Source organism: Rana temporaria, chromosome 6, assembly GCF_905171775.1.
Source record: "Rana temporaria chromosome 6, aRanTem1.1, whole genome shotgun sequence".
In the NCBI taxonomy this organism is placed as follows: domain Eukaryota; kingdom Metazoa; phylum Chordata; class Amphibia; order Anura; family Ranidae; genus Rana; species Rana temporaria.
Window position 1 is genome coordinate 34,710,240 of NC_053494.1, and position 20,748 is coordinate 34,730,987.

At 42.8% G+C, this 20,748-nt stretch overlaps 1 protein-coding gene across 2 annotated transcripts in view; it reads right to left on the reverse strand.

Moving 5' to 3' along the window:
• Positions 1-20,748, reverse strand: part of USP31 (ubiquitin specific peptidase 31) — a 116,719-nt gene that overhangs the window by 3,767 nt on the left and 92,204 nt on the right. Inside the window, exons 12-15 of one of the 2 annotated variants that reach the window (XM_040356661.1) lie at positions 14,232-14,351; positions 9,621-9,846; positions 6,340-6,498; positions 1,938-2,090 (exon numbers count right to left, since the gene is read on the reverse strand). In XM_040356661.1, coding sequence (XP_040212595.1) covers positions 1,938-2,090; positions 6,340-6,498; positions 9,621-9,846; positions 14,232-14,351 — 658 coding nt within the window. The remainder of the gene's footprint in view (positions 1-1,937; positions 2,091-6,339; positions 6,499-9,620; positions 9,847-14,231; positions 14,352-20,748) is intronic. The other variant, XM_040356662.1, reaches the window with a different exon arrangement.

Consider the following 20,748-nt stretch of genomic DNA (forward strand, 5'->3'; position numbering starts at 1 on the left):
CCCACGCAGAACTTTACAAACTAAATGTTTTTTGTATTAAGGTTTTCCAATCAATCAGATCTTTTGTGCCTTTGGGTTTTACACTGAGACTGACAAATTTCTGCGCATGCCAAACACAACACTGCTCTTTGTGGTAACAATATGAATGTGTTCTACATCCTTCATTCAGAACAGACTATATTCAGTGAAGCACTGGTATCTGTAATTCTTTTAAAGTGCAAATAAAATCAATTAGTTTTTGGGTTTTGTATAGAGTGGAGATGGATTAGAAAACCTGTCAGTTTTTATTGCTGTCTGTGCTCCCATTAGGGAGATTCACTCTCTCCATTTGTCCTGTTTACCGTTATGATTGAAAGCAAGTCTCCCTTCAAATCTTGGTGTCCCAGATCACGGGCAGAACCGTGCGATCCCCCTCACTTCCATGGTATTGACTATGTCAATTTATACATAGTCAATACGCCATTAATGGTAGTTTCCCAAGCAGGGGAGGGGGGAAGCCCACTTGAAGAGTATTTCCTTTTTTGCATACTACAGTAAGTAAGAGATCAATAGTTTAGTGTATCCAGGTCTCTGCTCATTATCATGTATGCCCAGTAATGCCAATACTGGAGTACAGGGGGGAGACAGTTGTAAATATGTGTTGATGAGATCAAAAACTTATATCCAGAACTGTGTCACCTGCAGGCATGTCCAAAACATATGAAAGCAAGTGCCCTCCTCCGAGAGACAATCAGAAGACCCCTGTGGATAGATACTGTGCAACCTCTGTGGCGTAAAATATACTCTATGTAGAAACTTGTTTTGAATTAATGGAACCTGGAACAATCCTCAAAGTATTCCTCCCAGACTTCCCTATCAAGAGCTGGTATATTCCCACAGCCTATCTTAGGAGATTCTACACTAATCAGGGCCATATAAAGTGTAGACAGACATTTTATCAGAGTCCTGTGCTAGAAACTGTTGAATCGTTCCCAATATGGGCAGGACTGTCAACTGGGAGTGAACCGCATGCTATAATTGATAGTAGCGGAAATACACCCATCAGGGCAATCCAAGTCTCTAAAGGGGAACAGTATCATTGAAGGCATAATGTCAGAAGTCTCCAAATAACATGCTTAATCACAACCTGAGGGTCTAAAAACATCATAATATGGAGAAATTAGAGATTTCCCTGCAGAGCGTGATAAGGAGACCAACAGTCTAGTAGCTGTCCAGACCCTTAATGTGACTCTAGTTGGAAGTAGGAGGGACGGGTACACTGCTGAGCCCCTGTATACTAAATTACTATGCTCCGTAAGGGACCCAAACAAGACCACTTCAAGACAAACTGCTGCATTAGCCCTAGATCCCACAAAACACCTAAAGACGGTAACAAACACAGCAGCCCAATAGTATACTAAAATAACTAGGAAGTGCCACCCCCACAACTAACCGGCAGCTAAAGAGTCCACCTCGCCAGTTGTGGGGCAGCACCCGCCCATATAAATGAACTCTCACAGTGCTCTGAACTTCTCCCCAATGGGACACAGATGGCGTTACACCCCTCATTATGCAAAATAGAAAAAAAAAAAGTTTTGTCTTTAGTTACATTTTAAAACCTGCATCAAAATAGATATTTCAGTTTCATGTAAATGGCGATATGACATTTCTCTAGCAGAGTTGCCATGATGTCTCTGCAAGTCAGTACCTACAGTTCACCTACCTGCCATAGCAATCACAAGCAGCACTCTTTTGCATGTGTGTGTGTTACAGAGTTGCCTAGAAGTGCTTGGACTTTGCCTTTTCCTGTGTGGGAGGCTAATTAGCTTAAGTCAGACATAAGACATCTTGTTGGTGTACTCCCAAAGAAGGCTAGTAGATTATTCAGATCAGTGTCCTATGACAGATGTTGATGTTTTAAGTGGACTAACCCTAATCTACAAGGTTATTTGCCATACCATCATCTTCACTTCTCTCCCCCGGCAGCTCCACAGACTCCGCCAGCGATGCCAGAGAGGTGCGTCTAGAAGATGCCGCAGAGGCAATACTGGGTTGTTTGCTCCCCGGGAGCCTGGAAACCCAGTGATCACAAAGTGATGAGCTTGTGGAACCTGTAGAGCATAAAAATGGACACAATCAGCATTACAATGCAAAAAACAAAAAAAAAAAAAAAAAAAAAGTCAGTGCAAAGTTCCTTCTTAATTTTGAATAGTGTTCATTAATTTTATTATAGTTTTACTACAACATAAATTAAAGATCTGGTGACCCTGCCAATGACTTCCTTCTTCCTCCAGAGGATTCAACACTACAGCATTTCCATTCTCAGCAGCCATAACAGAGATGCATAATCTTCCATAATCTATAGGTGGATCAGTCATATAAAAGGAAAGATTCTCCAAATAATGTGATGCCCTTGGTAAAATGATATAGCAGTAGCTATAATAGCAAGTCCTTTTAGATCAATGCTATGATCTAATGTAAAAAGGAGGCAGCCATCCTCAGAGGGTGTCCGGTGCCTCTGTGAACAAGTGCAAAACCAAGAGAGGAGGGGGGAGGCGCCAACTAAATAAATCCTACTGGTTTCAGTGTATCTGTGTAAGGTGTACACTTACAAGTCCATGAGATGAAGATGCCCATTAATAATTAAAAAGTCCTGGGGTACTCTGATGCCGCTCTGCGGGCTACGGTATCGATCCCTCAGCCACGGGGGATGTTGTATTCGGTCACAGGCTTCTGTGTAGTATGTGCTTGACAAGAAGCTCCACGCTGACCAGTCAGGAAAGCGGAATTGGATTTACGAACTTTGAGAAAATTTACAGGGACACCGTTTGTCCCACACTTTCTCAATGAAACGCCTGTGTTCGCCAAACTGTTGGCGCAAGGTGTGTATGGTCCTGCCCACATAGAAAAGGCCACAAGGGTAGATTAAACAGTACACCGCATACTCACTCGAACAATTACATTTTACAATTGTTGGTCCACTGGCCATTACAGTTTCACGACCGCGGACGTCTTGACCAGGTACTTAAACTGCTCTCCTCCCAAGAGCAGTAGGCCAGTAGAAGAAGGAGCTGTGAGCTCCGAGTGCGTAGCCTGTACATTTCCTGCATTGCAATCCACAGCTTGGATGCCCTCCCTGCCATGGTGATGTCACACCCACTTCCGCGTTTGAGACTGGTCAGTGTGGAGCTTCCCCTCAATCGCATACTACACAGAAGCCTGTGACAAAATACAACATCCCTACGACCGAGGGATCAATACCGGAGCCCGCAGAGTGGCATCAGAGTACCCCAGGATGTTTCAATTACTGATGGGCATCTTCACCTCATGAACTTGTTAAGTGTACACCTTACACAGATGCACTGAAACCAGTAGGATTTATTTAGTTGGCGCCTCTCTTGCTTTCTCTGTAGGTGGATACCCTAATGACGTGCATGCATACAAAACATGTAGGGAGGAGCCTTGAATGCTGACGCCATGCCGCAGTATCCTAGGTTGGGATCAGTGGCCATTGCTGTAAGTTACGCCATTCATGCTTTTTATATTTGGATGTAAATCCATAATTTTAAATTATATGCTATACATTTTATAATAAATGACTACACTGTGAACCTTTTTTTTGGGCTCCGTGTGGTGAGCACCATTCTGACCAGGTTTTGGTGCGAGGGGCCATTATCCCTGTGGAAGAGCCCCTGGGTAACTGCTGGAAAATGCACCTCCTGCGCAAAAACTTCTGGGCTGTCAACGTGCATTTCAAAACATACTGTGGCACTTCCTTGGATTTCTTTGGAGCTCCTTTTCTAGAATACCAATACACTGCATCAGCCTATCCACATACTGTAACACACTGAGCCCTAGTGGACCTGCAATATGGAAAGGGTAAGTGTACACTGGTTTTTAAACATTTAAACAGACTGTAATGCTGTCACTTATACTTACTATGCAGTGGAATTATTAGCAATTGTCCATTGCTGGTGAATTTGCAAATTAATTGCTATTAATTTGTAGATTATCTTTTGTATTTTTTTTACTCATCATAGATCCTTTGAATCTTGTAAATTAATTTCCCCCTCCCCCACCCCCTTAATGGTCTCCTCCGACCCGGATACTGGTTCTTGGGGTTCTCATGATGTGTGTAGTAGACAATATATTTAGCTGAAGGAATTTGTATAGATGGACTCAGAAGAAGAAGGTGTATCCTTCAAAATGCATCAACCAGTAAGGACCCTGCTGAGGTACTCCTGGACTTTGGCGTGAATTGTGCTGTAGAGGCTACAAATGAGTAGCTTGATGAGCGATTTTAATTTACTTGTTTGTAAGCAGAATTTTAAATGATTGCTTTTCAAAAAACTTGGGATAATGCACTAGACTGCGTACCCTCTTTTATTCGTGTTTTTTAGCATATTCATGCAACACAGGAAGTCCGTACGCAATGAATATGAAGGAGGGTGGGCAACAACTAGGCATAAAGAACTGCCAACAGGCCCAAACAATAGGTCAAAAACTCAGTTCAGAGTGCCGCTGCAAGAACCTTGTGGCCAAAAGCTGCATCCACAGAAGACTGGACTTCCACCTGGTAAAACTGAGACAGTATGTGCAAAGAACAAGTGGTGGCCTTACACAGTTGGGCTACAGAGGCTTGGTGCCAAAAAGCCCAGTAAACTCTTACAGTTCTAGAGGGGTGAGCAGACACGAGCGTAGGGGGTGTTTTTTGCTTAAGCTCTTGAAATTGGGTTTCGAATCAACTGTGCAATAGTGGATTCTAAAGCAGAATGCCCCTCGTGAGCTTTCAATGATAGAACAGGGAATCAATTTTTTCTGGAGGGAGCGGTATCTTAACTATACTCTAATGCAGGGGTGTCAAACTGGCGGCCCTCCAGCTGTTGCAAAACTACAAGTCCCATGAGGCATTGCAAGGCTAACAGTTACAAGCATGCCTCTCACAGGCAGAGGCATGATGGGACTTGTAGTTTCGGAACATCTGGAGGGCCGCCAGTTTGACACCCCTGCTCTAATGACATCCAGGCAATGTAGAGAGAATTCCTATGGGTGCTCAGGAACAAGGATGGCAGAACTGAACTGGAACACCAAAAACACCTTTGCAAAAAAATATGGTCTTTGGCATAAGATAACCGTGTCTTTGTAAAGAAGACACACTTAATAGGAAAGGGCCACAAGTTCAGAAAAACATCTAACAAAAGTGATGGCTACCAAAAAGTCCACTTTGTTGGCAACAATCTATAGGGGAATATACCCGATGGGTTCAAATGGTAGTTTCTGCAAGTCTGAGAGAACAAAATCAAGGTCCCAGAAAAGCACAAGGTGCTGCAAAGTGGGCCAGATACGAGAAACATCTTAAAGCGGATGTCCCCTGAAAAAAAACTGCAGCTGCTGACTTTTAATATTAGGACACTTACCTGTCCTGGAGTCCAGCACCGTCCGCAGCAGAGGATGAGCGATCGCTCGTCACTCTGCTGCCCCCACCGCCATCCATGGTGAGGGAACCAGGAAGTGAAGCGCTCCGGCTTCACTGCCCGGTTCCCTACAGCACATGCGCGAGTCGCGCTGCGCCGTGCTGACTGGTTCCCGATGTGTTCTGGGAGCTGACGTCCTGCCCGCAGTCTACCCGCAGACTGTGTGGCTGGAAGTGGGTGAAAATACCTGTCTTTAGACAAGTATCTGCACCCCCCCCCCCTGAAAGGTGTCAAATGTGACACCGGAGGGGGGGAGGGTTCTGATGAGCGGAGGTGGAGGGTGGAGCTCCGCTTTAAATAAAATGAATAGAAGGGCCTGGGCAATACGGACACTTTCCCTTTAAGGGTACTTTGGGCAAACAGGTCTTGACCAGGACTTTGCCCTAGGAACAGAATGTGGGGCACAGGGTAATCTCTGGGTTTGGCTGCGTTCACACCAGGCAAAATAAGATCTCCATGAGCGATAATAGATCTTCCTCGAAGTGACTTTTCCTACTTTCAGCAAGGTAGGAAACTGACTCTATCCTTTAAGACATGTGCTTCAACAACCATACCATTAAAGAAAAGGACTGTGAAGCAGGATGGAATAGAGGCCCTTGAGACAACTGGTTGGGAAGGGGTCAGGGGCTGTCTTAAAAAAAATCTGAGTAGGTTTGTCTACCAGGTTCTTCTGTGCCAATTGAGGCAATTAGAATTACCCCTCTCCTCTCTTGCTGTATTTTTTGGAGCAGGCAAGACAAAATTCTAACTGGAGCAAAGATTTAGATCAGCCTGAACGGAGACCAGGCCCTGTATGGAAGTGGTTAAGGAAAACTACACCAGAAGTAAAACATGGCTGCAGGTAACATTCACTATATCCCATGGATTAAGCAGGAATAAAACATACCTGCCACAGAACTGTTTGCTGACCAGGATGGCACTGCTGCTCGTCGCTGATAGAAAAGGATATAAGCCGCTGGCTTGCACACTTCATCTTCTGCAAGTGCCTGCACTTCACTGTCATCAAAGCAGTACCACATGCCATCCACAGAGTTTTTACAGTAAGCTGAAACAAAAAGGAGATGGTCAAACAATAAAAAAAATATGTAAAAGCTCTAGGCAAAAAAGCAATAAACAGTGCACATAGAGGTTTACTATTTTACCTGCAAAAAATCGGTAATTCTCTAATACCCAATATGGCTATTTATGCACATTTTCAGCACTGCACAGCAAAACAAGTGACAAGCTATTGATTAGAGTGGTTGTAAAAGGTAAAATGTTTTTTTTCAAAAATCTGCTTCCCCAGCTCCCCTTAAACACTTATCAGAACTTGATTGGTGCCCATTTGCAGCCGCTCTTCTTTCCTCTCTCCTATCCCACAGGAGACTCGGCAGCAGCGAGAACCATTGGCTCCTGCTGCTGTCAGTCAAAACCTGCAAGGAGGGAGTTCAGAATAAAGCCCCCCCCAGGTAGCAACCTTTTTATGAGGGCACCAGTAAAAGATGAGGTGGAGCCAAGAGTGCCAGCAGGGGACCCCAGAAGTGGAGGTTCGGGCCGACTTTGCAATACCAATGCACAGAGCAGGTATAATATGTTTGTTGAAGTGTTGCAATCACTTTACGCATCATATGTCTCCTACCACCTTGAGCTTCTTTCCAGTGATCAGGAATCTGATATGCAAAGTCCTAATGTTAGGCCAGAAAACACAAAGTAGTGATCTTGCTGAATACTAGGAGCTACACGATTGTTAAAAAAATCATGATCTCAATTCAACCTCATCGCGATCTTAATCTGGCATTTCCGCGATTCTATGCAACAAGAGCCGTCTTCTGCTCAGAGCTGTCAAAAAAAAAAAACCTGGCAAATGTTTGTCAACATTCCTCAGTGCTGGGAGATAAAGAGAAACATTGGAACATTTTGTTCTTTTAGAATTTAGATCAAAAGGGAAGAACTTCGGTCTGTAAATGAGGTCAGTTTAACCACTTAAAAGACTAAGCATTTCTCTGACACTTGTTGCTTACAAGTTAAAATTAGTATAATCTGCTGGAAAATTACTTAGAACCCCAAACATTGTATATTTTCTTTTAGAAGAGACCCTAGAGATTAAAATGGCGGTCATTTCAATATTTTATGTCACGCTGTAATTGCGCAGCGGTCTTTAAAACGCAATTTTTTCTGAAAAAACACACTTCAATGAATTTTAAAAAAACTAAACAGTAAAGTTAGCCCAATTTTTTTGTATAATGTGAAAGATAATGCTACACCACGAGAATTGAGAAGAAATTTGATCTTTATTATGAGCAAAAAAAATAGCGATCCTCATTTTAGCCAGAATCGTGCAGCTCTACCGAATACCAGAGGTGTGTGTAATGATTGTCCCACATTGCAAATCATTTGGCAAAACAGTAAAAACTCATATTTCAAGCCATTTAGCCGTTTGCCTGGAGTACCTTAAAGCAACATTACATTAGTATTGTAAAAACTGAAGTTTATGTTAAAGCTAAAAAAATGTTTATTTTTTTGTGTGCGAGGACTAGATAACATGTAAAAAGGTTTTTATTGCCATGTAGAGTTCTGTTAGAAAGGCGTTCCCTCGCTGTCATAATGACAACTATTGGTCCACTTGTCCTTTTTTGTGTGTGCTCCTCGTGTGTGCATTTTTTCCATGTTTTTGTGGGGTGGTTTTAAAAGCTTTATAAGGTGTTTAAGGTTTTGGGGTTTAGGTGCAAGAACAATAGGCAACAAGGATTATTTATCCTTTACAGAAATAAGGGGCTAGATTCAGGAAGAATTTACGCCAGAGTATCTATTGATACGCCGCGTAAATTCAAATCTGCGCCGGCGTATCTTCTTTCTGTATTCAGAAAGCAAGATACGCCAAAATTAGGCTAAGATCCGACTGGCCTAAGTCTTACGCCGTCGTATCTTAGGATGCATATTTATGCTGGCCGCTAGGTGGCGCTGCCGTCGAGTTCAGCGTATAATATGCAAATAAGCTGGATATGCCGATTCAGAAACGTATGTGCGCCCGGCAGATTTTTTTACGTTGTTTGCGTCAGGCTTTTTCCGGCGTAACGTTACTCCTGCTATATGAGGCATAGCCAATGTTAAGTATGGACGTCGTTCCCGCGAATGAAAATTTTACGTCGTTTGCGTAAGTCGTTCGCGAATAGGGCTTTGCGTAAATTACGTTCACGTCTAAAGCATTGCCTATTTGCGACGCGATTAGGAGCATGCCGACTGGGATACGTTCACGGCCGGCGCATGCGCCGTTCGTGAGAAACGTCATTTACGTGGGGTCATGTTTTATTGTCACCTCCTGACAATTTGAATTCGGCTTATGCCGGCAGATTTATACTACGCCGCCGCAACTTACGGAGCAAGTGCTTTGTGAATACTGCACTTGCCCGTCAAAGTTGTGGAGGCGTAGCGTAAATAGGATACTCTACGCCCGCATAAACCTACGTCCCCCTACCTGAATCTAGCCCAAGGTGTTTACGTGTACCATTAAGGTCCCTTGCACATGGGGCGGATCTGCTCAGCGGGCTCCGCCAGCTCAGTGGGGGATCGCTCCGCATTCCACACTGAGCCGGTGGATGACATGTCAGTCTCTGCTCATTGAGCAGGGTAGGACCGATTTCTATAGGGAGATCGGACGAAAACTGACATTTCCTTTTTTTCCCCCATCAGATCCGCCAGACGGATGGCGAACTTATCGGCATACGTCCGTCTTGAGCGGATAGAATGGCAGGCGGGTGTCAGCGCCTGACACCCGCCTGCCCGTAAGAGTCAATGGGTGGCCCGCTCGGATCTGCCTGGAAAAACGGACAGGAAGATCTGAACGGGCTTATTGTGTGAAAGTGGCCCAAGAGTAGGCGGTTTCTAATCTTTCCCACAGAATGACTTTTTGGGGAATGTAATGTAATGCTTATTGATGCCATTTAGCTGACTCCTATATGGTTTAACCAGCACAAACAGAACTAAAAATTATTGAAGAGCTGGCAAACAGTGCAATTTTTGGTCACTTTCTGCCCTAAATCTGGCCATAAATGAATTTCCCAATTTTAGTTATTCTGTGTGTATAAATAATGATGGCAACACGGTCAATCAAGCCTGCTCTTTTTTCCCCAGCAAGCAATCTTTACCTCTAACTGGTGCTGTCAAAAATATTTTTTTTTATATAAATACCTGTATAATGACCACCCTGCATGGTTCCATGGTGGTTGCAGACAGCATACAGATCATATATGAAGTCCTCAGGATCCCGGCCAAGGCCATAGGGTCTTCTCCAAGGTGACCAATGTGATGGAAGGCTCCAAGAGCTCTGACTGCGCTTCACCACATGAGGGGTCATATCTAACCCCATCAGAGGAAAGCGGACCATATTCTGCAGTTTCACCCTTCGATCTGCATCCTAAGCAGACACGACAATTAGTGATTAACACGTAGTACATGTTTTAGCAAATAATTCTCATCTCACTCTGAAATTAAAGGAGAAAGAATTATCAAAGAGAGAATTAAGCTTCTTCTACTTACTCACAGAGGAAGGCTGTTCAGTGATTAGGATCAACCACATACTTGGAGTCTCTTTAAGGCTGGGTTCACACTATGTGCAGCTGTGGGGTACAGCCGGGGGTCAGGTGTGTCCACGTTCACAGTTTCAGATCAGAATTGGGTTCGAATTTTTGGCTGAATTTGGACCTGAAATAGAGCCAAAGATGCAGAGGACCCTTCTGCTGTGCACACCAATGGCGGCCCAAAAATGTGTAAACCGGCTTCATTGAGAGCCGGTCACACCCTCCTGTCATGCAAATTGAATGCGGGAAAACCCACATACAATTCCCAATAGTGAACACAGCCTAAAGTGGTTGTAAATACATATACCCAGTGAATTAACTAGTCTCAGTAATAGGGATGAAACAAAATCTTCCCAAGCTCATTGAGCAAGGCTCTGTGAGGAGAATTCTAAAAGCCGATAGGAGGGAAGGGACACCCCCCCTCCCCTTCACACAGTATACAGGAACAGAGCTGAGGCTGTCCGTCATCTGGAAGTTCCTTCCGTCACCTGGTTTCTTTTGGCGTCAGAAGTGACTCATGCAGATGTATACAATACAGAGGGATATGCTTTGTTCATATTTTTTTTCATGAGATTTACAACCACTTTAGGCATAGAATAGTTGGGGAGCCATTTACTTAATGTTTGTAGTGCTGGGTTCAACGCTGTTTATTACGCAAATTACCCAATGGACTGACATGGAACATTCACTTTTTTTTTTAGATGGAAGGTTTGCAAGACTGCAAAGAATTTCCAGCAAGCGTCGCCAACAGGCATCCCTTAAATGCCGAGTCCTGACCCGACAGTCATATCGGCACTCAAGCAAGCCTTTTATGGTGTGGTCTTACAGTTAGTCTAACAGAGCCCTATGTGACGTCTAAAGCTGGTCATATACACCAGTAGATTTTCCAATGAACATTCATATGAAAATTTTGATTAGTAAATCTGATGCATTTCAAACTAAAAGTACTTTAACATTTTGTTTACTTGCAACATTTGATTTCATGGTGAATAAAAATTGCCTGAATGAAAACCACATTAAGGGGGTTGTAAAGTTTTCTTTAAAATAACAGACATGTCAGACTTACCTCCACTGAGTGACCCCGATAGTCCTGTTCTGGGGTCCCACAGTGGCTCTCGCAGCTCATCCACGCAATAGCCACCTCCCTCAGGGAAGCTCTCTAACAAGGGGGTTACCTTGTGGGAGCGCTCCAGTGTCATACAGTCGGTGTCCATAGACGCCAAGTGTATGACTCGGCCCCACCCCCGCGTCATTGGATTTAATTGACAGAAGCGGGAGCCAATGGCTGCACTGCTATCAATCTATCCAATCAACACAGACTCTGTGGAGAAGAGGACGCCGGGGGACGTGCACAGAAGCTAAACTGGCTCAGGTAATTAAAACGTGGGGGGGGCTGGGGGCCCGTGACAGCCAGGTGTTTTTTCACATAGGATGCATCAAGATGAAAAAACACAAACCTTTACAACCCCTTTAACCATTATAAATTTGTTCATTCAGGAAACTTTCACATCCAGCTCCTTGAAAATTTCCCGTCGCTGTAGTCTATGGTCAACTTAAAGAAGAATTCCAGGTATGGATATATTCACATAGTTCCACTGAACCCGAGCTGGAGAGGAATGCAGAACAAATGCCAACTACAGTAATAAGAGGACATTTAAAAGTGTGAAACCGCTCAGACATAAGACCACAATCAACACATATAAGTAACATCAGTGTATTAGTTTAGTGCATGCAGCATGAGTAAAGATAGCCAAAAATATTGGCTAGCAGTGCAGTAAATAGCACACTTGCTTTGCATACTGTAAGTTGTCAGTTTGCACATTTTTTTAAATAGCAATATTAAAAGAAGATCTCAGCAAAAATAAAAAAATATATAAAAAATAAACAAAAAAAACCCTTGAAATTTAAGGTAAATTATCATCTCAAAATGCAGTTCCATCTCCATTCCATTTATTTTGATTTCTTAAATACATCTTACATGGCTTGATCAACTACGCTAACGTGAATAATGATTTTTTTTCTATCCAAGCAGCTGGTTACTATGGTCCTTCACAATTATGTATATTAATAAATACAGGGCGAATTATACAGAAGACACTTCTGTTTTTTACATTACTTTGTAGTTTTGTACAGCCAAGTTTTCAGGAAGTCAACATATACATGTTGAAATAGTGAATGCTTTGCCATCAGGGCAGATAGACAGCCTGCCAGAAAACTGGAAGAACGTAGGCTAACAACACTTTTGCTAATTGCATTGCAGTAGCTTAGCACTGTCAGCCTGAAACATTGCGTGATTAATCTCCAGGTACAAGTCACTGCAGATTCACAAAAAAAAAAAAAAATCAATACTATACCGTAAGGCATAATGAAAGAAATAAAAAATACTGAAAATCAAATTTGGGCTTTACATACCATACAAAAAAAAAAAAAAAAAAAAAGAAGGACATAACCACATCTTATCCCACTTACCCTATTGCATTGACTGCACATACAATAATTAACTTTTATTTAAAACTATGATCGGTCACCCTGAATATACACTGTACTTTTCCTGGGGACAGTGTATAGAACGGGGAAAGCAAACCTTCTCTAGAACAGAACAGAGGAAGATTCTACTACACTACAGAAGCCATGTTTTTTTTCTTTGTTGAGATCTGGTAAAATATCCTATCCATGTATATGAAAAAGCCAAAAAGGAGACATTGAAAGATTGTCCTAAAAAATGTACGCTTACGATTGTTTATTCTAGGTGTCCATTTTATATACAATGGTCTTATTCAATGCATCTCCATAAAAATATCTACTCAAAGAGATGCAAATTTACACTGGAAATCATATTGGAGTTCCATGAAACTTCCACTTTTTGGCATCCCCCCCCCCCTCCGGTGTCACCATTTGGCACTTTTAAGGAGGGAGAAGATACCTGTGCAATACAGGTTTTTGCTCCCACTTCCAGGCATAGATCCCCTCGGTGATCGAGGTGACATACGCCACTTGCGGTGCCAACTCTGTCCTCCCCCCGCTGTCTTCTGGGAGACACACAGGTCCCAAAAGACAGCAGGGACCAGTGAGGACACACAGCGCAACTCGCACATGCGCAGTAGGGAGCATGAAGCCACAAGGCTTCACTTCCTGATTCCCTTACCGAAGATGGCGGCCGAGAACCGAGTGACAGATCGGCTTCGGCTGCCGACATTGCGGGACCCTGGACAGGCAAGTGTCCTAATATTAAACATCAGCAGCTGCAGTATTTGTAGCTGATGGCTTTTAATATTTTTTTTTTTAGGTGGACCTCCGCTTTAATGCGGAGAAGTGATAAATTGTGTTTCACTACAACAATAAGATTGAAACAGCTTATATGTGATAAATAGATATGCGTGGCAAGGTTATTTATTGGACAGTCCGTGCATCCCAAACTGCGATTCTGTAGTGTTATTTGCTTGTCTGGACTTAAAGGATAAGCTCACCTTTAAAAAAAAAAAATGCACATCTTTTGCAGGTAAAAAATATGCATTTATTATTTTTACTAGGAGCCTGCATAGCATTGCACCCACAATCAGCAGAACATGGGTGCAATACAGAACTCCTGCAGACTGTCAGTGTGTAACTGCCTGCCTGTAAAGCAGACAGCTTACACAGACAGGAAGTATCAATGAACTATCTAGAGCGCTCAACAACGCCCTGGTAGTTTACCGAGAATTACAAGCCGCAAAGGATGTTGGTACTTGAAGTTTTCCCATTCACGGAACTCTGTGAATGAATGACGTGGCTGGGCGAGCAGAGCCTCACAAGGCCACATTTTTTTTTTTTTTTTTAATTGTGACAGCGAGATCAGGGAGAAGATGCCCAGCTTGCTGTCACTAGAGGCAGTGGATTGGGGTAACTCTGCAGTAGTGGGAACATGTTACATTTTCCACCCTAAAAGTGGTCAGAACATGCAACATGTTCCCAAAGGTGAACTTATCCTTTAAGAATCAGGCAATGTACCTCACAGCCATACTAGTACAAAAGCAAGGAATTGTCAAACTGCAAAAAATCCCCATCATCAATAGACGTAGAACTTTTGTAGGATGTGAAGCTGGCAAGAACAGATGGGTATACACCCAGCAGAGGAAGGTTAATAAAGCCAAGGACAGCAGGCTTCTAAAGCAGAAGACTAGTTAAAGCATAGATCCGTTGTTGTGAGTTTTATTCATACATAGCAGAGGAAGGGGAAACTTACCTGTCGGAATCTCTTTAAATGTAGAATAAGAACGTCAGGCAGAGTCCACAGGCTGAGTTTAATGCTGCCCTGTTGAAGCTGTTTACAGTGAGGACAGCGCCAGGCATTGCCAGGAGCCAGCTGCAAATAGGCGGCATAAGCAATCAGGCAGACGGATCTACAAGCACTACACATAAAGCATGGGCAGCAAATGCACTAACTGAAAAATAGGATTTTGGTACCCACCATAAAATCCTTTGGAGTCTATTGAGGGACACAGGAAGACTTTCACCTTAGAGTTATATTGCCACCTGCAGGAGGATTGGACACTGGCAAACAAAATAACTGTGGGTAAGCCCAAGATAACCCCTCCTACTACCAGCATGCCTCTGGTTTAAAGCAAAGCAGTAGCGGGAGCATGATTATGAACACAAGACCCATCTCCCTCAAAGGACTGCAAAAAAAAAAAAAAGATTTTACAGCGAGTACAAAAGTTCTATTTTCTTTTCATTGTGAGGCACGGGAAGTCTTTCACCTTTGTGACGTCCAACCATGTGGGTGGGCAACACAGCAAGCAAACGCGAACAAGACCAACAAAGCAACATTGTAGAGATTGGAACTCCCTGCCTAAAAGACATTATGCCCAAAGTTAGCATCAGAGAAGACCTCAAAGTAAGATCTCTCTAATATATATATATATATATATATATATATATATATATATATATATATATATATATATATATATATATATATATATATATATATATAATAAAGCCACCAGTGTTGTGGGTGGGAGTATGGAGTGTAATGTCTGATGGGCTCAAACTGGGGGTCTGGAAGTGAAGAGAGAACCGACTCAGATCCCATAAAAGGCACAAGCAAAATTAAAGGGGAGCCACACAAGAGACTACCGGTACTATAGCGTTTAGAGGCTGTAGGATTGTCTTTAAAAAAATGCTGTTGAGCGAAATGCTGATCCAGACCCTGCTTCAGAAAGGATTCATCCCACATAAAAAACACAAAAAAAAAAGGTGAAAGCCTGAGGCCCCGTACTCACGACCAAACATGTCTGCTGAAACTGGTCGGCAGACCAATTTCAGCAGACATGTTCCCTCGTGTGTACAGCCGCGCGGACAGGATTCCAGCAAACAATTGTCTGACAGACCGTTTCTGAGCAGACAACTGTTTCCCGGACTTGCTTTAAAACAGTCCGCTGGAAACCTGTCCGCCCGGACATGTACGGTCGTCTGTACAGACCTACCGTACATGTCCTGCCGCCCGCCATCCCTCGCATGCGTCGAATGACTTCGACGCATGCGTGGAAGCATTTTCAAGGCAGGCCGCCCACGCCGGCGCGTCATTGTCGCGGCGACACCGCGTCATCGACGCGTCGACACCGCGGACACGCCCCGCGTATTGTTTACGCACGGTCTTCTGTTCGATGGTGTGTATAGCCATCGAACAGAAGTCCCCGGGCAGTCCCCGGCCAGACATGTCCGATGGAAACGGTCTGCAGACCGTTTTCATCGGACATGTCCTGCCGTGAGTACTCGGCCTCAGACTTACACCAGGAAAAGTTTGTCTTTCATGTCCGATGATAGACCTATTGAGAAGCAGCCTTCCTTGCCCTTCTCTTAGTAGGAATCATATATTTAAAGACGCTCTTGCATCTCCAAACCCGACCTAAACAGCCATGTAATTAAAGCTGGCTTCTGTTAAGCAGGATGGTAAATTGATCCTCAAGATAGTAGGATCCCGACAATGTGGCAGAACCCACAGAGTGTCCACCACAAGTCTTATCAGGCATACCACATGCAAAAGATCACGGTGTACTGATCTCAAGAAACCACCACAGCAACTATGGTTTCGTTATTATCTGGAGATGAATCTGTTCAGTTTGCTGTTGAATCTGGAAATAAGAATTCCACATTCGGCATTCCCCTACCTACAATAGTCCTGGAACACCTCCAAGTGTAGAGACTACGCCCCCAGCTCAGGACAGAATTCAATCTCTCTTGTCATGTCAAGGCTTCTTCCTTGATTGATATAAGCCACGTCCATGGTGGTGTTCAAATTATTCTGCAAATGACGACCCTCCATCAGGAAGGTCCAGCACTGAAGATGGAGCTAGATCACCCGAAGTGAAATAATGACTGGGAGACAAGAGTCAGACGACGATCAAGTACCCTGCACCTACAGAGTTCCCAGGACTGGCATTCATTGTAAGGATCATCCAAAAGTTGAGAAGGAAGGACTACCCCAAAATTTCAGTGCCACCAAGCCAGGGATAACTTGATCCTTGTCCAGGGTCTAGACTGAATTGTCCCATTTGACTGAATGGTCTGTTGCAAGGGTCTGGAGTAAATTTGGGAAATGGGACCGTCCTGAAGGAGGCTATTATCAGATTCAAGATTAGCATGCGAAAGAAAAAAAAAGTGTCAGATTATTTATGGACTGAAAAGCTCGAAAACCAGAGTGCAAAAACTGCATTGTGTTCAGGACTAATTCCTGATATTTAAAACTCCGACAGGAAAAGAGAAGGCTTTGAAATGTATGGCTTTAGTTCTTCTGCTGACGCCCTTGCTGCCAATAGCATCCTTGATCTTGTTCCAAAAGAGCTAATCCAAAGAGATGTTTTGGAAAGACAACGTTTGGATTCAAATCCTACTTAGGAGGTGGGTTCTGCAGTTCAGCACTTTAACCCAAAAGGTCCTCCGCATGTGTACTGATATACTTATGCAGGGGTCCTTACAGGATTGATGGTTGCCATGTTGAGTGACAATGCCACATGGCCCAGTTTTGCACAAAATTCTCACCAAGCGCGAACAAGGCTAATAAGCGTTTGGGGGAATAAAAAGGTTGTCAGAAGGTTTTCAATCACTGTAGAGACAGAACTGGAACAAGGGAGGATCCTTAGGGACTTCTGAGCGCTAAAGCAATGGTTCTCAACCCTATCCTCAAGTACCCCCAACAGGTCCAGTTTTGGAAATTTCTCTTAGATAAAATGGCTGTCCAAATTACCAAGCCATTAATTTAAAGCAATTGTGCAAGATAAAAGGAAAACCCGCAAACAAGGTCGGTTGGTGGTACTTGAGGACAGGGTTGAGAACCACTGCTCTAAAGGACCAAAGACGGCAAACAGTATTAGAAGGAACAGATCACATAGTTTCAGGGAGGTGCTCACAGCATTGAAACGATCTCTTAATTTGGGAGAAATAGCAGAAGACTATAGCTCATCTAGCATAAGCTTATCTGGCAAAGACTGGAGCGATTCAGAATCTGGAAGGGGTTTTGTGTTGAACTTCGGTTGGAATCGCCTAGACGATTCCAGCGGATGTGAAAAGGGGCATTTGTCTAAACTATGTACCCGCTCCCTTGAAAAAGAAAAAAAAAAAAATCCAAAAAGGAGGTAGAGGGCATAAAACAGGAACGTCCCTTTTTAGGTTAAGTTCCGATTTGAGTTTTTTTACACAGCAGAATTAAACAAAGGATGGTCATCCTCCTAGGACAATAGTGAACAACTGGGACATGTTGGTAGATGATGGGGTTATTACTAAGCTGGTTTACTTTTTTTGTCCAAACCTCTTATAAGTGACAGTTTGACCTCAAGGTGAAAGACTTCCATGTGTTCCTCAATGGCAGAGAAAGTCTATTGCCGCGTACACACGGTCGTTTTTGTGATGAAATAAAACAACGTTTTTCATCATGAAAAAAAACGACGTTTTTCTAACTTCATCATAAAAAACGACGTTGCCCACACACCATCGTTTTCTGAAAATGCTCTAGCAAAGCGCGGTTACGTACAACACGTACGACGGCACTCTGTTCCATTCAAGCTCCCGTCTCATAACTTGCTTCTGAGCATGCGTGGGTTTAAACCGTCGTTTTAGCCCACACACGATCATTTTTTATGACACAAAAAACGACATTTTGAAAAACGACATAAAAAATTGAAGCATGTACGTTTTTTTTTGGTCGTTTTTTAGAAGACAAAAAACGATGTGAAGCCCACACACGATCATGACATTTTTAAAAACGTTGTTTTATTTCATCACAAAAAACGACCGTGTGTACGCGGCATAAGAATAATCAATAGACCTGAATTAAACATTTACAAGTACTGCAAACTTTCTGTACATTAAATTGCATTAATTTTAAACAGCCTGAAAACATACATTAACCTCAAATGGTCCAGCATGCATCCAAAATGCAAGACCATATTTGTAAAATCGTTTTTTATGGTCTCAGTCCATGCAGGGAAAATACTATATGTGCCAATGTGCGGATCTAGTTCCAAAGAAACTAAGAACAACTCGATGCTGCTCCTAAAAGCCCTACACAATAAATTATGCAAGCAGCTTGGAACCAGCAGCATTCCCTTAAAATATTTCTAGTGACAAATATGTAGACTTTCCCTTCCAATAGTTTAATTATTTTTAGGAGAAAAAGAGTAGATAACAAGAAATGAGCAACAGATAAACGGTTAATTTTCCTCACAAAGGAGGACTAAATAGAAACAACATTGGAAGATTATAACTATATGTAATATATTAGGCAGAAACCATAATGAGGCTCTGCTTTGATTTGGGAGGCTGCCCAATGAGTAGGCTTTTACTTTCCTAGGATTCTGATATTTCTAACTTTCATTTTCTACATAGTTGTGTTGAGTCTGGGGCTCAGACAAAGATACAGTTAGGGCTTTAAGGAGGCCAGAAATAGCAGCTCACATATTGCATTGACACAGCAGGGGTACTTTAAAGGCTAAGTCCACTGAGAATTGAAAACACAGTCAGGCTGAATTTCCGATATCCCTCCAGCAGAAAGAAACCTTACACTAGAGTTCATGGCTCAATAACTGTCATTGCTAAATCACGTACTGCATGGCTCCAAAAAGGTGCCAGAAGATATAACAGAACGTTGCCCAATTACAGGATACTAATGTGCATGTAGGTTTTCCGAATATGCCCAGTTTTAGCTTGCCCAGGGAAACTAGAGAAAGCTGGCTGGCCCATACCCAAGCACGAACATGTGAGTTTGCCCGACGCATGCACACTTGCTTACAAACTTGCATATTCAATGAGCTTCTTGACTATTGAAGAAGTTTGCAGTCACCGTTTGCCAATGTATGGTCAAGCAACAATTTAACCAAGTTAACTAATCCCCCCACCTGCATATTATTATTACTGCATGACGATCTATTCGGCACAAGAATCGCTCACGCGACGGCATTAGTGTTTTTTTGCAATTGGTTGATCCAGCATTATGATGGGCTTCCTCACTAGCCAATAGGAATGCACAGGATAGGGGCAAGCTTCAATAGTGTCAGAAGAGCTTTACCTGCTCTAGTCCTGCAGTAGGATTTGGGGTTGCTGTGGGCACATACAACCACCTCTAGGTGACTGCACTTTACTGCAGCAAAAAATAAATAAAAAAATGCTGCAACAATACAGAGTGTCATGTTAACTCATCTTTGTTTTTTTGTTTTTTTATCACGCATACTGTAGATCAAATCTGCCAATATAACCTAACCTTTCTTCTTTCCCCACCCAAGTGTTTTAATGATTTTCAAAAGGTTCTACGGTTCAATTTTTCTGCCTAATAAAAAAAGGCAATGACAGATGTCTTGAAATGCAAACATAGTTGGACCAAAGAAAGCATCTGAAGATTGTAATTATTTCACTCCAAACTGACATTTTCCATTTGAAGTGAAACATCTTAAATGCAGGGGTTTTAGCTTCACCACTATCGTGAATATTTAAAAGCAGGTACATTTTAGGAGAAAAATCTCTGAAAAATGTGCCAAAGTTTGGAAATCAGGTACACATGGTGGTAGGACTGCTGGGAATGTTTGAATCATCACAGAAACGTACCACAATTTTTCAGTAAAATTCTTTGTACAGTAGCGATAAAAAAATAAAACATGAAAAACTTGGTAATTACTTTTGATTGCAATTGGTATTCTTTTTGTTATGACCCCCCCCCCCCCTTTGTTTTTTAATGGAATAAACCAGTAAAAGGCTTAAGACTCTTTCACAGTGACAGCACCCACCATTAGCGATAAGTTGCCACGTGTTTTAGCTGCCTTTTTCGGTCGATAGGGTGGTTTTAACCCCCCCAAAAAAAGGATTAAATACTGTGGTTTTAACCCCCAAAAAAAGGATTAAATACTTGTGATACATTTGCCTATATGTCTCAGTTTACTGCTCCCTGCTAGCCAGGTTATTGATGTGCTAATGTCCCCTCACTATTTCTAAAGGTTAATTGATCTATTGTGTTGTGTGAAGGAGAGCTGGGTTTAAGTGGCTTGTGTTAATTATTCTGATTGCTTCATTGTGGTAATTATCTCTCTATATGCGGGGTCGAGCGGTCTGGTTGATGTATTCAGTACAGCTAGTGCTCAGCGTCATTGATGTCATTGTCTAAAGAAAATGTGTTTTCAGCATCGGCCCCGTCGTGTCTACCTAGTCATCTGTATGGAAGCCCCAGTGTGAGGGGGGCGGAGATTTGTCATTGTAACAGTTTTGGAAATGACATA